We start from the raw sequence: 16,240 nt of genomic DNA on the forward strand, positions 1-16,240 counted from the left end.
ACTTTTAAAACCCAAAGTCTGCACAGGATTGATTTAATTGATTCAGTTTAAGCCATTATGTTCAATGTCCTCAAATTAATCCTGATGTGTTTATTACAGTGAATCAAAAATAATTACTATATGAAATTTGAGTTCTTAAATTGTCAGGACCAGTGTGGAGTTCACCCCAGAACATGTATCGGAGCAACTCTGATTCAGATTTATTCACCTGCTAATATAAAAACTTGTAAATTTTGGGATTAAAGGGAGGACTTTTCAGGGATTTTTGGCCTAATAATAACTAGAACATAATAAAAATGTGTGTTTTAGCATGTTTGCACACATTCTCAAGATTCCTGTTTCCCTGTGTTGGAAAAGTGACTACAGTTTTGTGGATAAAATGACTTCCACTGGGAAGTTGGTGTCATGAAGACAGGAAACTGCGCTGAGCTAGGCTGGATGTTATGTGGGAAAAGCAGGAAAGTGTAGTGATCCACAAGCAAGCAGGAATTCACATTCTGTCAACTTATTATGGCTTCGCACACACACATTCACACACTTACTTCAACCCCCTACTGTAAATGCCATCTGTATTTCTGCCTCTGTCAGGCCTTTTCCTTGACCAAACACACACACAGACACACAGCTACAGAGGGGAAACGGCTCGTGCTGCTCCCAAATAAGCTGATGTGTCATGGCTTCCTTTCTGATATTTCTGAAAAAAAAAAAAAAAAATTCAGGAAGGAGGCTGCAGCACCTCTCTTTTTCTTCCTCTTCTTCTCCTCCTGTCACGGTGTGGAGACGAAGCTGTGGCTGTGACAGTTGTTCTTCTTCTGTAAGGATTTGCAGCTCCTGTGGTGGGAGACGCTGCCACTCTGGAGAGCCATGAGCCGCTGTTGTGTGGTCAAAGTAATCACCTTGACAGAGATCCAACTTTTACAGGTAGGGGAAATGACTTATTTACAGCCCAGGAATTTTGAGGCAATGACACACAGTGAAGAAAACATTGTGTTAAATTCTATGTGTGCATTTGTTTGCACGCAAGACACATTTGCAGTTACAGCCAGACTAACCATGGAGGCACCGTGGAATGGGACTTTTGCTATCAGTTCGCTATCCCAGTCTTATCTTTCCTCACATTGCACAATCTAGTGGGTGGTTACAGCTATTTACTGGTTAGCAGGCTCAGCAAAATACAGTAAGCATGACCGAGGAAGAGTTTTGTTCCACTTTCAACTCATCTCCATCCATTTGAGATGGGAAAACAAGATGTTAGATGTTAATAATCTGCATCAATATGTCGCAAAGTGCGGCATTTTGCAGAAATGAATCCAAAACTCCTAGTAGGTTTTGCCCATAATTTGTACAGCTAGCTAATGTCACCATCACCCAGTGTTTCATAAGTTGTTGGATTTTTCTGAAGTGAAAGGAGAACTTGGGCAAGACTGAAACTGGATTAGGCAAGAGCTTTGTGCATTTCAATGTAAAACCTGCAAGGTTGTCTAGTACAATGGCTTTGTGAGTGCAGCATTTCGGGGGGAGAGGGCCACTAAAGAAATACGCCTCTTAACTGCGAGGTAAATGACACCACTGTTAAATGGATCTCACAAATAGAGGCTAAAGGACTGGGCTTACGTTTAGCTGTGAAGGTGTTACTGTAATTTCGGGCCTGCTGCTATCTGTAAGTAGAAGCTAAGGTTTGGGATGTTGCTTTATTTTAAGCCTGACAGAGCTTTGAATTGATATGTTGAAGAGCTGCAGTTGTATTCACTTGTGATGGGATTTCTTGGGCGTGTACTGTAGAGTGCTTTAGATTTGATTAGGACATATGTAGGGACAAAGGCATGTTCTGGGTTTTGGCATTTTTATTTTAGTGGTCTAATATCTCTAATGACGAAAAGTGAGGAAGATACAGATATATATTATTTTATTCAAACACTCTGAAATATGCTGACAAGAAGGTGTGTTCTAAAGTTAAACTATGTGCATTAAGTCAAAAGGCAAAAAGCTTTCATAGTTTAATGTAGGTTTGCATGTCAGGAATAACTGTACAAATGTGTGTAAATAGAAAACTGAACCCATGACCTCCTCTGTGCCAATAATCTCAAACACTGCCTCGATTGTTGTAGCAGGTGCTGGTAGCCGTGCCGAAAAAGAGGAAAACAACCAAAACAAAACAAAACTGAAGCATCTGAATAGCTACAACATGCCCAAACTCCTGATTGATTACATTCTTATATTCTCTCCTGACCCATGTGTATGGCGGGCACTGATAATTTTCCTGCATGCCCGCTTCACACATGCACAGGCCTGCCATTGTCGAGGCTGGCCTTGGTGACTGAAGCACCATTACTCCTCAAATCTAATCAGATTTCCTTAAGTGGATAACAAGCGTGTCTCCGGCATTTACAGTAGTGAGAAAGCTGAAGTGAAACCAGGACAATCCGCTGTCACACAAAGCAGATGTGGTGTGCAGCGGTCCTGGCATCCCTCCTGCTATCCAAAGTGGAAAAAAATGTTGATTGGCTAACAACTGGCATCTTGTTTAGCCTGGAGAACTCAGATAACAACTCTTAGTCACTACTGACAAGATGAGTATTGTGATGAGCCTGGTCTTAGTTAGGTGGCTGAGTTGTGAATAAGGTCAGCTAGTCTAGCTGACAAGGGGGAATTTAATGCTGACTTTTAGCATAAAGACCAATTCTAAAGCTGTCAAAGCTAAAAACTCCCTACAGTTCAGCAGCTTTGTGCCAGACAGCATTTGAAGAATAAGAAGTTTGGTCTGAAAGCATGACGATATAAAGGATAGCTGCATAACAAATCAGTTCTGACTATTTTTTTTTTTCTGAGGCAGCGTAGAAGAAGTAACACTTGGACTGTTCTAACCAACAGCTGATGATACTTTTTTTTTGGCATTTTAAATAAGCTAGCTGCTTTCCTCATCTCACATAAACGACACCTGTCGCCTGTTTTTAAGGCTGAGTACTGTGATCTAAATGTGTTACCATGAAATTAGGAACACATTAAATATCGGCATTTTCAAATCATGTTCGAGTAATACTGGTCTGGCCAATCGAAGCTTCTTGAGCTTGTTGTTGCTCAGTTTTTGGTGGGTCCTGATTCCGTCAGTCCCTGAAAGAGCATCTATTCCATGGTTTAAAATAACTGAGAGCTTGCTGTTTTGACCAGTAAATAAAACAGATTTGGGAGGAAGTACGCGAGACACAGGCAAACTGACCAACCTATTACAGTCAACAAGACTACCATTCTTAAATCATAGCACTTCATGTACTCCCCTAAATACTCTGCAGCCCCTAAACGAATAAAGCAAGTCACGACAGCAACCGTCTTTGTGAGCACCAACAAGCATGAAAATTTGATATTTTAGGAGGGATGTTCTTTCCTAAATTTGCCCTCAACTTACACCAAAGGAGACTTCAAAACAGATTTACTGCAGTTATTGTATGGGGAACGCATAATACTAAACTATTTACTTTAAAAGCCTTGAATGAATTGAAAGGCTTGGTTAAAAATGGCATTGGAGGAGTTATTTAAAAACTTCACTGGGGAACAAGGGTCAATTGTGCTGCCACAACCCCTACAGAGGGTTGCAGAGGACTTTGGGAGATCACCACTGATTGGTCAACCAGAAAGAAAAGGGCGGTCTGAGGGAGTTAGTGATAGATGCTAAAGGCAGATACCCTGCAGTGATCAAACCTTGGATGATCTAACAGTCCAGTGTTTGAAGTGATTATCATTGCTACGCAACATAAAGGCTTACACCCAGCTTTGGGCCTAATTAGTTCACTTAGGGCCCTTTATAAAGAGCTGGTAGGGAGACTGGAAGGGACAGACACTCACTGAGAAGTCACCAGATCAACAGGATAGCAGCAGCAGCAGCAGCAGCCGTGGATCCCTAAAGTTGACCTGCTGCCACACCAGAACAAATCAATTTGAAGATTATCTGCTTTTCTGAGAATGCCACACTTAAGTGACTGCAGTTACTACACAATGCGGGATGCAACCAGAGCTTCAAATGTAAGAATACCAACTTTTAGAAACATTGTGAGTGGCTTGGTAAAGTTTATTTAACACTGCTTTCATAATGTTTTTTAAGGTTATCTTGACTATTGCTGTACTGACATGTAATTCAAGATCAACTGAAGATTAAATATTAAGATTGATTGTAAAAATAGTCAGCTTAGTTGGTTAAATTCAGCTGAAGTCTCAGGGGGGAAGAAAAGCTTTTTGCTTTTAGGTTTGTTTTTTTAACTTTTAGACTGTGAAAATGAGTTCAGAGAATGAGATCAAATTCCCATAAAGACACTTTCAACATTTTTATTTCTGTACATGATTCACTTTATTATGAGTTCTAACTTACAGTTTGCAAGTCTGTAAATTTACTGCGCATAAGTGACTAATCACGGCAAACTAGTTATGTGTGTTACTTTAGATATTCTTTTCATAAAGTCAACAGCTGTTTTGGACAACCCCTGTGCAAATACTCTGAGTCAGCGCTGTTTCAGCGGTATGGGAAACAGTGCCCAACCTTGCGCTTCCTGGACTAACTTAGTCAGCTTGCTGAACTGTTGAATGATCTGTTCTGCTACAGGTACAGAGCCACCTGGAGAACTCCAAGTTCCATCTCCACCAGAGCCAGAATCAGCCCGTGAAGCAGTACCTGACGCTGGGCTCCAAGCTGGCCTCCTCGGCCGCATCAGGCCACGCCGTGACACATCCGCACACCCCTGGCCAGGCACTCGCCACCGTGCCGATCATGAGGAACGGACACATGCCCCCTGTCAGTGACAGCAGTAACCCCAACAGCCCTGTTACCCTGCTTACGATGGCCAATCATGACAGTGAGGTGAGTGGACGCATGGAAAAGGAAAGAATCTCAGTCATGACTTTGTGGAACTGAAATTCAGAGAACTCCGACCGTGAAATTGAAACAGAAGTTTTGAACCACAGACTGGGTCACTTACGGATGAACTGTGGTTCATGGTTTTTGTAGATTACACAACATCCTTACAAGGTTTTCCTTTCAGCACAGCCTATTACTTTAAAGCAAAGCTTTTCTTCTCTGTTGATTTTTAATAAGCACTTGTGAAAGATTTGTTGCTGCCCCTCTAATTTCTTTCTAAGGGTGATAAATAATGGCTGACACTTTGTTGAGATGGATAGCTGACACGGTGCATACTTCAGAAGCATCAATTATGACTAAATGTACTATCTGGATTGGGTCTGAATCTTAATGCAGGGAGCAGGTCCAACTAATCATCTAAACAAAGTGATGCCATTATTGATCGCCCTCTCTCTCTGATGTGCTCATCAATAACTTCAGACATGCAGTCTCTGATGAGAGAACCCCTTTCAAAGGAGGAAACTAGGTTGGTAACAGATGCCTGTTTTTTCCCGCCAGCACCACTAACAAATCTGAGAACATGGCGGCGAAGAGCTCGTCTGTTATTGAATTAATCTCTCCACAGTTCCTCCCTCTTTTTCCCTTGTCTATTCTGGTTTGAATGTTGAGATTTCAAACGAATTGGACAGCATTGAAATTCTGGTACAAACATCATCAGTCTGTCCTGGAGTACACTGAAATCACTGTTTTCTTTTAGTTTCCAATGGATGAAGTTATTGATGACCTAATTAGTCTTGAATCCGGTTTCAATGATGGAGGCTTGGATTGCATGGAGCCTAACATCATAATGCAAAACAATGTAAGTATGAATCACATCAACTTTGCTCTAATAGCTACTCATTAACCCCCCCTTTTTTTTTTTTTTAAATAATGCTTTGTGCTGATTTCTGCATTTCTGCATGGCTGCCTCTGTGGGTTAGACTAGGTGAGCCTAGATTTGTGACAGTCCCCTTAACTAATCACTTCTCTGTTTTTAAAGTTGAATGGGGACTTGAAAGTGAGGTTTCTTTACCCAAACCCTTAGGTGCTGGTTTGACTCGCTTGGGAAAAAGGGGACCCGACTCAGTTTGAGGTCAGCTTAAGTCTAGAAATGAGTCAAAGTTCACTTGAGATTAGCAACATTACTAAAGAAGTTTAACAAAGCAGATTAAGAACTTTTTTTTTAAAGGAAAAGTGATGACATGCGTTTAACAACTAAAGCTAAATGTATAGTAAATTCATAAATTCATAGGAAAATCACATGTGAGAAAGGTCTTTTTATACTAGTCTGTAATGATGTGCGCATAACAAAAAAAATCAAATAAATGCTCTCAAAGTAATCAAATCTAAACCTGACATTTAGATTAGTGCATTAAAGCATTTAGTAACATAAAGGAAAACTTTAAATCAGTCTAAAAAAAACACATAAAATGCACACTTTTTAACTCTTTAGCAAAAATGAAGTGGATGCACTGATGCACCAGTAGGATTCACAGACAGGGAAGAATTCAAAAACTCTGGGACAAGAGGTCAGTTTGGCCAGAGAACATAGCTACACAATGGGAATCAGGCCTAACTCCATAAATAAAAAGAGGCACACACACAGATAAAGCAAAACAGAGTAAAACACAACAGACATTGTAATGGAGGAGGAAGAATGAGGGCGAGTCAGTGGGTTTCAAATGTAGACAGGAATGCAACAGCCAGGAGCGAAGAGTGAGAGATTTTGCCAGAGAGAGTTACTGAGCCAGTGGATTGGCCTAATGCACATAGTCCCCATGGGCTTGTTCAGAAATGATACCGTGCTTAAATGGATCAATTCATCCTAATTAGTCATACAGTACGATGCATCACATCGTTTCGCTGTGTCAACACACTCAGGAACGCAGACGGGAGAGGAATTGAAGTGATTACAATTTTAGTAGTAGGGGAATTGTTCCTATCTTTTATTTTGATATGCAATTTTGTCCCCTCCTCCTATATATATATATATATATATATATATATATACGTACATATTTTTAAAACCAGCTAACACTCATTTTCTCTTGACTTCCTTTTTCCACATATAAGAGCGTGGTTGTTAAATCTAACACACGTTGGAGATAAAATTAGTTGGAATCCGTGGTGGCTTCTGGCATGCTTTTTTTTCGACATAAATACACAAATGCGAATTAGACACACACGTGTGCCATCATGCTAAAGATCCAGACATCTCTGTCCCTCCACTCCATGAAAAGGCCGTATTATTGCAGAGGGGGATACATGTGTTCTCAGACAAGAAGACACCCGTAGGAAAACAGTTTTGCCTCTGTTCATGCAGTTGACCTAGCTAGCCTTTTCATCTAATGGGATGCTATTTTCAACACAGAGCGAATCAGTGTTAGGAGCACTTTCATCTGGAGGGGTTCTGAAAATGGTACCATTAGCAAATCAAGGCGCTATGTTTGGTCAAATCGCCCCCTTGGCGAGCAGCAAGCCTGGGTTCGAGGTCAGGGGTAAAACGTCTTACAATTAGGTTGCGTTTCTGTTAAGTTGTTTTTACTCCATTGCCACATTCCCGGGTAGAGTGGAGGAGATGCTAACAATCTTTTCTTCAACGCTCTGATCACTCCACATGTCTCTTGTCAGTTTTGCCAAACAAAGCCACACAGCAGTTAAAAACAACTGTTTGTTTGGCGGCTTTTGTGTCAAAGTGTGAAAGCCCTGTTTGTTTATGTGCGTGTGAATGTGTGAAATGTAAATGCACTTCCCATTCACTTAACTCACTCCCCTTTCTTCCTCTGCATCTCCCCTCTCTCCTGCCTAGGTGTCTCTCAGCAGCAGCATGTTGGACGTCTATGGGGGTGAACAAGGTATGAACGCCCCTAATGGTGGACTGAGTCCTACATCTAACCCTACAAAGCTCACTGTAAAAAGGGAATACACAGGTATGAACTCATACCATAATCTGACCAAACAGCTAAACCATTAAAGAGTTGCTCACATTGTGAAACCTAAAAAAATAGAAGCTAAAACAAAGTTCCCTTTGTTAGACACTAGTGGAGACTTTTCATCTCAAGGCAACAACAACAACAACAACAACAACAACAACAAAAAAGAGATCCTTTTAGGTTTTTTTGTTCATATTAATTACAAACACCCAGACGAAAGCTGATTAGGAAACAGAAAGGATGCCTGACCAAAAATAAATAAATAAATGAAATCCTTCAGTCTCAATGGGCAAATAAGAACATTGCCATCTGTTTCATTTGAGAGTAGGCAGAGGGGACAATGGGCTGTTGCACAGAGTTCAAATTGTCCTGATTAAATCAACAAGAGACAAATTGGGAAATCCAATCTCAGGTCCCCAATTATGTAATTTAGGAGAACGTGACTACAAATATGGATACACTGGAATTTTTGTCCTTCTCGGACGGATGAGTCAATTCGCTAAATCTTCTTAATTATAGAATGTTTTGCGGTAAAAAAAAATGGGGTTACCATTTTTCTTTTTCTTTACAATGAGCTTCATACATGCTGAAGGGGGATGAACCGGGGTCAGCGTGTGTGTAAGGAGGTCAAATTTATGTCCGTAGTGTAGACTCGCTGCACAGACACTCCTCATTCTGACCCCGGCGCTGAACTCCCCTCAAAACGGCTGATTGTGCGTCTCCCGACTGGACCTTCTGTGGCTTTTTGTATTTGTTGTCTTTCAGTTTCTAAATCTGTGTGCATTGCTAATCCATTCGTTCTCCTGCGTGATTTATTTATTCGTGTATTTTTATGGTTTTTTTTGCTTTTTTTTGGACAGAACACGACACAAGGGTGATGGCCAAAGAGAGGCAGAAAAAAGACAACCATAATTTGAGTAAGTGTCACCCCCTCCAACCCACGCCGTTCAGCTCCATAATACCTTAACATCTGGGATAACCTTTGGTGCAGCATCTGACACTGCTCTCATCAACTTTTGCTCCCTTTTTTTTCTTTCTGCTTGCACAGTTGAAAGAAGGCGACGATACAACATTAACTACAGGATTAAGGAGCTTGGAACACTCATACCAAAGTCGAATGATCCGTAAGTTGCAAAATCCTAAATATATTTACTGAAAAATTCTCCCCCGCCACCCCACCTCCTGCTTCGCTTCACTTCACGGCACTGAAACAACTGCAAGAACCTGTGTGTTGGGTATTAAATTCACAGCACAAAGACACTCGAAAAGTCGTTCATTGAATTCAAATGAGTGCTCGAGCACATTTCAGTCATATTTCAAGGGTGCACTTGAACTCTCATTGTAGTCGACGCTCTCCGAGCTGTACGTCTCCTCGCCGGGTCCTGGCAGTTCAGCTCAAAGCATGAATGATGAGGAAAGGGTCAAATGCAAAGAAGCAGGCCACGGCATTTGAATCAAAGTTTGAAGCACAATTGGAACACCGAGACGGAGCGTGGAACTGAATTGAAATCCCGCGGCCATCTTTCGCAGTTGAACTTTGCTTCAAATTTAAATGGAAGGTTAGCATTGTCGTCGTGCCATTAACGCGGGATAAAAGAGATTATTAGCGCTGATCAGGCCAACGTCTCACTCGTGTGGAAAAGGACAATTTTACTACAGCTTCCCTGTCCTCTTTTAAAAAAGTAATAATATCTCCAAAAGAATGACTTGCACTCTAGCACCTTAAGTCCATTTCTCCATTTTTCTCCTTGCCTTCCTGCTTAGCTCATTTTCCCTTCACCTATTTTTATTCGAGGATTAATTTTACCGTACAAGGAGGTACAAGAATGGACTTTCCACATACCTACTTAACTATTCTATTAAAATTCCCATTCAGTGTCCCCATGTAATGTCCAAGGATGAATAATTGCCCCGTGTAAATCACCATTTCTTATTCATATCATAAAAAAGGGGGAGAAAAAAAACCTCTGTTAAAACTTTTCCCTGCATTTTTTTTTTATTGCAAAGGATATTCTGCCGACATAAGGGGGTTCTGTGTAAAAGGTTATCTTTTACGTTTCTCCTTTCTGCAGCGACATGCGGTGGAACAAAGGCACCATCCTCAAGGCCTCGGTGGAGTACATAAGATGGCTGCAGAAGGAGCAGCAGCACGCCCGGGAGCTGGAAAGCCGTCAGAAGAAGCTGGAGCAAGCCAATAGGAGGCTGCTCCTGAGGATCCAGGTAATAAGATGTGAATGTCTCAGTGGGTTTACTTTATATCTGTGGTATAAATGCAGATAAAGTGCTTGACACATTTGATAAACACAGAGAGAAAAAGAAGGAACTTATATTTCATATACATTTTTACAAGCCAATCAGCACACAGCATAATATTTTAATTCTATTTTACAATACTGAGTTCTTCCTGCCAAAGATCAGCTGGTAACTGCCAGTCCCACATCCATCATCCCCAGGTACTTCACGCTAATTTCCACCTGAATGCTTTACGACACCACAACGCAAACTTAGGGACTCCCACAGTCCCCGCCACCTTCACCACCACTCTCTTTTACAAAAGATCCCTCACATCCCATAATCTTTTCTTATAGAGGTCAGTGCTAATTACCTGATAAATAAACACAATGACCTCAGCTCTGCGACCTCAGGGAATGCAGCAGGGGCATAAATAGATGAAGAGCACTAATAGAAGAGATGCTTACTGATAAATGTGTGCTGATAGGATTGCACTATGCACATGCAGACTTTCACACTCATTCACTGTGGTTAACCAGAGTAGATATCAATGATGGGAATGCTAAAAAAAAGAAAAGAAAAGTATGTGTAATCAGAAATGATGATAAAAGTATGTGTGAAACAATAACCAACCCCGACAAAAGGGCAGCAAACAAAGGGCTTAATGCAACAGCAGGGCTTTGTGGTGTCACTGATGGGTGATAAGCGCAGATAATGTACTCTGTAAAAGTGTGAGAAGATTACGCAGTGAACCTCCCAATCCAACCTCAGAATGTGGAGGAGCCAGGGTGTGACTGTGATTGTGTCAGAGCTACTCCCATATTAGTTAAAGACGTCAGCTCATAACTGATGAATTTCACACAGTTTTAGATAGTTATTCAGATACTACACATAGCTTTTTTTTTTTTCAAAAAAAAGTTGACGTCTCAGCTTACATCCATCTGTGCATCCAGTTGGCAGCTTCACCTACAGCTGCAAACTGCTTTGCAACCCAGCCCCAGCACCTTTGAACCTATGCCTGCTCTCGCCATGCACACATTTTCTAAACCTATTATTTTTTAAAAGGTTTCTTTTCTTTGCTTTCCAGGAGCTTGAGATTCAAGCACGAGCTCACGGGCTACCAAACATGGCCACAGCCTTGGGGACGGTCGAACTTTCCTCCCACCTACTCAAACAACAACAACAACAACAACAGCAGCAGCAGCAGCAGCAATCATCTCCCCAGGCCCAGCAACCTCAGCAGCCAACTCTCTACCAAGAGGACATCAACAACGACTACCTCCAGAGGATAGCTGCGGCATCTGGCGTGCCATCCACTGCCACCGTCAGCGGGCCGCAGGATCACATTAGTGGCACTGACGCCTGCACCACCTTCTCCGACCCGCTGTCCCATTTCACAGACTTCTTCACCACCACGCTTAAGGAGGAACACCAGCTGGATGAGATCCTGATGGATGACCCACTGTCGCCGTTTGGCACCGATCCGCTCCTCTCGGCCGGCTCCCCCGGAGCTGCATCCAAGGACAGCAGCCGCAGGAGCAGCTTCAGCTCTGCCGAGGGTGATGACCTATAAGGGTGCCCTCAGTCTCGTTATCACCTATAATCCCTGTCGGTAAAGGGCATCCACGTGGCCTTTAAATGACTGAGTGATGGCTCCGAGCATACATTTAAGACTCCTACTAGGGTTGCAAGTAATTTAAACGACAGCTGACAGCACTCCTTTAAAGTGCCACCTGTGCATTAAGCGTGTAGTTCTTGTCGATCAGTTGAGTGTTGAAGCTACAGAACACTGACGTTCGCCAAAGCTGAGCGGGAACAGAAACATCCTGTGAGCACACCACGGACCGGCTGCTCTTTTTAACTTTACTACAGACAGTTTCAACTATTCTCTGCCTCCCAGACACAGCTGAAAAAGACTTATAAGAAAAAGGGAGACAATTATAAGTACATAATGTTAATGACTACTGTTTTTTAAACACACTGTGGTGGCCACACACTGTAACATATGCAAAATAACCACTAAAAACATACCAAAGGTGTTTCCTTTCATGAAAGCATTAATTCTTTACAAAAGATCATGTTAATACGTTGCAGATGGTTGCATTATTTGATGTGCTTTATTTGACCAGTACTGATGTACTCACCCCAATGCCTAACACGTCCTCATCAGTGTCTTTGAAATGTTTTTGTTTGAAATGTTGGTGTATTTATATGTTTTATTCCATTTATTCATAAAAAGTATATATATTATTATCTAACACCTTTTTTAAAAACTTCTTTGTAGGGGTGGGAACGACGTAATAAACCCCTTTTTTTTGTATTTCTTATTTCTTGTCATGCTGGATTCATTGGTGCACCCTTCCTCAAACAGTTGTTCCTGAGTGTCACACCTGTTGTAGCCACCGTCAGGAATTTCAGTTAGCAATCTGTCACATCCAAGCAACACATTTCTCACTTTGCTACAAAAACTTTTACTTCTAACTCAACACCCACAAACCTGCAGGTAAAAACTTGATACAAAGTGACTAGTTGTAAACTGGGGGCAATAAAAAAGAAGAAAAAGAAAAGAAAAGCACATTCTGGATGACAACAGGAGTGAATAAAAAAGCCTGGAAAGATTCATAGTGAAAGGCGAGGAGCCTTACAAGGTGGCTGATTGGCAACGAGAGGCCGAAAGGAAGAGAGAGGAGGGAAATTAGATAATAAAGACAAGTGGAGGAGGAGTAATAATTCTGATGAGCCCACTGTGAGCTGATGAGCCCTTGAGGATGAATAATGGCGACGGATAAAGAGTTGCTCTGAGAGCTGTTAGCCGAGAGCCGAGAAAGTTTCCTTTGAGGTAAGAGGTTGTGGAGATGGTGTCCTTTTCGGAATACGATTATAAACAATCTGTATCCAAGTTAGCCGCAGAAACTTTCTGTGTGACACAGAAATAAAAACTCTTTGATCTCATATTGACAAAAAAAAAAGTAGCTGTGTCATTGACAAAAATCATACATCAACAAGCGGTTTTCTAATCATGAGGTCATGCATTAATAATACAACAAACACGCCAATACTTCCCAAATGGATTTCTCATCAAAGCCTCTTCAAATTAATGTTTCAGAGTCTTATTAGTGTGTACTGAAATCGAAACGTATCCCACTCGCATCTCCTCTTCAGCTGCAAATAAAGAGAAGATCCAATCAATTGGTTTGGAGCAGAGCCACTTCAAACTACAAAGTGATTAGTGATGTTTACGAGTAACTTTCCAAATCAGTTATAGAAGGCAAATACAGATTTCTGTTATGCTAAACAAAACAAAACAGCACTCTCTGTTGTAGTTAAAGTATTGGAAGGATATGAAGCAAGAACATTTTAAAAAGGTGTTAATTAAAAAGAAAACCAAAACATTCACACTCTATAGACAAAACACACTTCCTAACTAATTCATTTCCTCCATATCAAAAAGCTATCACAGGCAAAGTTCAAGGTCCGTTGTGCACATGCTTCAAAAGGAAATGTGGTCGGATGAGGCAACAGTGACATCAGAACAAGTGACTTTTTATTAGGAATATCACAGCTCATGAAGCCCAGGTTTGAAAAACTCGGAGGGTTTGTGTCTGCGCTGGATGGAGAAAACATGTCTGCCTGCATGTTAGAGGCATTAGCTGCATGTGTAAGGAGTTAAACTTGAACATGTAAAACAAATTTGGGTATATTTCCAATTGCGCAACTCTCTCAATCTTTGTCTCACTCGCTATAGTCCTTGCCTAATTTCCGTCGTAGAGAAACAGATGGGATTCTAGCTTCTTACAGAATCTGCAAAGAAAAAAAAAGTGCACCTAGTAAAATAATACTTCACCTCCCTTCTGTTATACTACAAGCACCCACAGGAACATGGTCCCCTTCGGTGAATCACCTCACTTCCACGACTGCAAAAAAAAGGAGGAAAGAAAAGAAAAGGCTGCTGCTGTATCCTGATTGCAACAGCAGGTGGCAGCAGCTGGCTGTGTGTTGTTATCACACTGTGCAGTAATGAAAAGAAACTCAATGCAGGACTGTGGTGCCAATAGGGAACGTTTGTGGTGGATTATTTAAGAAAAGCCAATAAAAGAAGAATAAAAAAAACCTTTACTGTGTAACAATGGCTGGAAAACACTACTTTCCCATATGGAACTGTGCCTTGGCAGTATATGCTAAAGTCCAGGGTACTCCATATACTTCCCAGCATAAACTGACAAATCTAAAGAAGGCAAGTGATGTCGTGAACCTCACAGCGCAGTCGTTCTGTCACCAAAACAACGTTGTCAGACCTCCTGCCACCCACCAACACTGACGCCACCGCCGAGCAGGAGAAGCTGTCACCTGCACAGATGCCAGAGCTGCCAGCATGCTACAATGCGCTCACCTGTCGAGCCTGCCATTGGCAACTCTTAATCACCTCCCGCTGAGGTGACTCACTTTGGAGGCATGGCAAGCTCGGAGACATATGCACGGGGGGCCGCGCGCTCGCTCGTGCACACAAACAAGCCTAATCAAATGTGCTCGTGTGTAAACACAAACACACACTCACCGCACAAATGCACGCGCAGGTGTGTGTATCACTGAGCTTCGTTGCCACACATAGGTGGAAGAGAAGGTGAAAAAAGAGAGAGAGAGAGAGACAGAGAGAGAGAAATCCACGTAAAAGCCCTCATCAGGATCTGGACTGTGACAAGACTTGTGCACAAATTAGGTGAAATTTGAGTGGGAATAACAATATGACAGCCGGCAGTGAGGAACCAAACATCAAGTGTCATATCTATTTTCAGCCATGACTCAGAGCTGTGTGACAAACAACACCATGCTGCTTCTCAATCAGTCAACCCATCTACTGGAAATGTGGCAAACTACCCCGCCCCCCCGTCCCCATGAGTTTTTTCCCCCCCTTCAGGAAAATAAGAAGCGATCTGAAGCTAAGGTCAAAGTTAAAGGTGAAAAAAAATATATAAAACTTCGCCAAAGTCTGAGCATCACATTTTAATGCTCATACCATTGACTGTGTTCTTCCATTGCACCAGAGTAATACTTCCCATGATTCTCTAAGGGCTGATTTTATTAGGGACCACACCCTGACCAACGCTCGACAAACTCCCACGTCAATGGACCGCCGAGGCCCCCACGTGCATTAACAAAGGAACACGAGAGACAGAGAATTGAATTTTTTTTAAAAAGGCCCTTCTCAAGATGCTATAAAATTAATGCGATTTCCAGAGTTTTTATGAATCGCACCAGATGCCAAATACATAACTTCAAACAAATTGACTTCCAATTATTGGTGCCGCACACCACTTCCAGATGTGCAACAGATGGAGCCGGGGCAACCGAAGGTGTCTCGGCCCGCTCTTTTTTTTGTGTGTGTGTGTTTTTTTTTGTTATTCCGCAGTAAAAAACAGCGGCACAGTTGTATGCATTTTAAATCACAGTGGGCTGTGGGCTGGAGGTGAAGGGAAGGACACGGGGGATAAGAGGAGGAAAAATGAAAGCACATCATTAGGAAAAATGTAAATCGGCACAGCACAGACAGTGCCATATGTAGCATTAATACGCCCTGATATTATGTAAAGGCAGATGAGATGCCGGGGCTGAAAGCTGGAACTGTATCAAGGAGGTGGAGGGATTCAGAAATGTAAATGTTAATGTGATCTCTGCTGTATCTTCCAGTGCCTGGGATTAAATGGTAAAAAGGAACAATTATGGGGCTTTCTTTCTTTTTTCTTTCTTTTTTTTTGCCGCATATGTTAATAGCTTACAATATCCTTGCATACATAAAGAACATTAGATATGATTAGAAGATATCCACAGTTTATATACTAGGAGGGTTTTACGGCAGCCATAAGAAACGCTGCACTCTGCTCTGTTGTTAATAAAGTCTCTTCCTGGAAACTTGAAGTAATTCGATTAGTCGCTGTTAAAACCGACATAAAAGTAAAACAAATGTGATCCGGAGTGAGGAAAGTAGCTGAGCACGGAGTTCTTTTCACTGCAGAGAAAACTAATAGAATATCCAACAGCGGTACGGTGTCCTGGGAGGGTCATGGCTCTGATCCCATTATTACCACAGACTCGGGGCCCCGAGGGAGCCAAAATGGCTATGTATTTTTCCCAGAGCCCACAGTGGAGCTGTCTGCTGGGGCCCTATCGACTTCACTAGCAGTCTGAGTTGAGCACC

General features: G+C 41.9%; 1 protein-coding gene across 3 annotated transcripts; it reads left to right on the top strand.

Moving 5' to 3' along the window:
* The first annotated feature begins 781 nt into the window (after positions 1 to 781).
* Positions 782 to 12,374, top strand: tfec (transcription factor EC). Of its 3 annotated transcripts, none has more exons than XM_085437280.1 (8): positions 782 to 921; positions 4,592 to 4,846; positions 5,601 to 5,702; positions 7,692 to 7,812; positions 8,676 to 8,732; positions 8,864 to 8,939; positions 9,888 to 10,035; positions 11,135 to 12,374. In XM_085437280.1, exons 1-8 carry the CDS (start codon positions 865 to 867, stop codon positions 11,618 to 11,620), a joined length of 1,302 nt encoding a protein of 433 aa, XP_085293406.1. In that variant the 5' UTR covers positions 782 to 864; the 3' UTR covers positions 11,621 to 12,374. The 3 variants fall into 3 exon arrangements, with proteins under 3 accessions (XP_085293406.1, XP_085293405.1, XP_085293407.1); XM_085437279.1 differs by lacking the exon at positions 782 to 921 and adding an exon at positions 2,895 to 4,017; XM_085437281.1 differs by lacking the exon at positions 782 to 921 and adding an exon at positions 2,896 to 4,017 and having other exon boundaries at positions 7,692 to 7,737.
* Positions 12,375 to 16,240: the final 3,866 nt, after the last annotated feature.

This window comes from Copadichromis virginalis, linkage group LG17 (assembly GCF_057382275.1).
Source record: "Copadichromis virginalis isolate Kocher_CV1m ecotype Utaka linkage group LG17, C_Virginalis_male_GT1.1, whole genome shotgun sequence".
In the NCBI taxonomy this organism is placed as follows: Eukaryota; Metazoa; Chordata; class Actinopteri; order Cichliformes; family Cichlidae; genus Copadichromis; species Copadichromis virginalis.

Bases quoted from the DNA above. Each gene is read 5' to 3' on its own strand.
- tfec (XM_085437279.1), top strand. From the start codon at position 3,958: ATGCCACACTTAAGTGACTGCAGTTACTACACAATGCGGGATGCAACC. The intron at 4,847-5,600 runs GTGAGTGGACGC...GTTTTCTTTTAG, and splicing joins TGGCCAATCATGACAGTGAG to TTTCCAATGGATGAAGTTAT. The intron at 7,813-8,675 runs GTATGAACTCAT...TTTTTTGGACAG, and splicing joins TGTAAAAAGGGAATACACAG to AACACGACACAAGGGTGATG.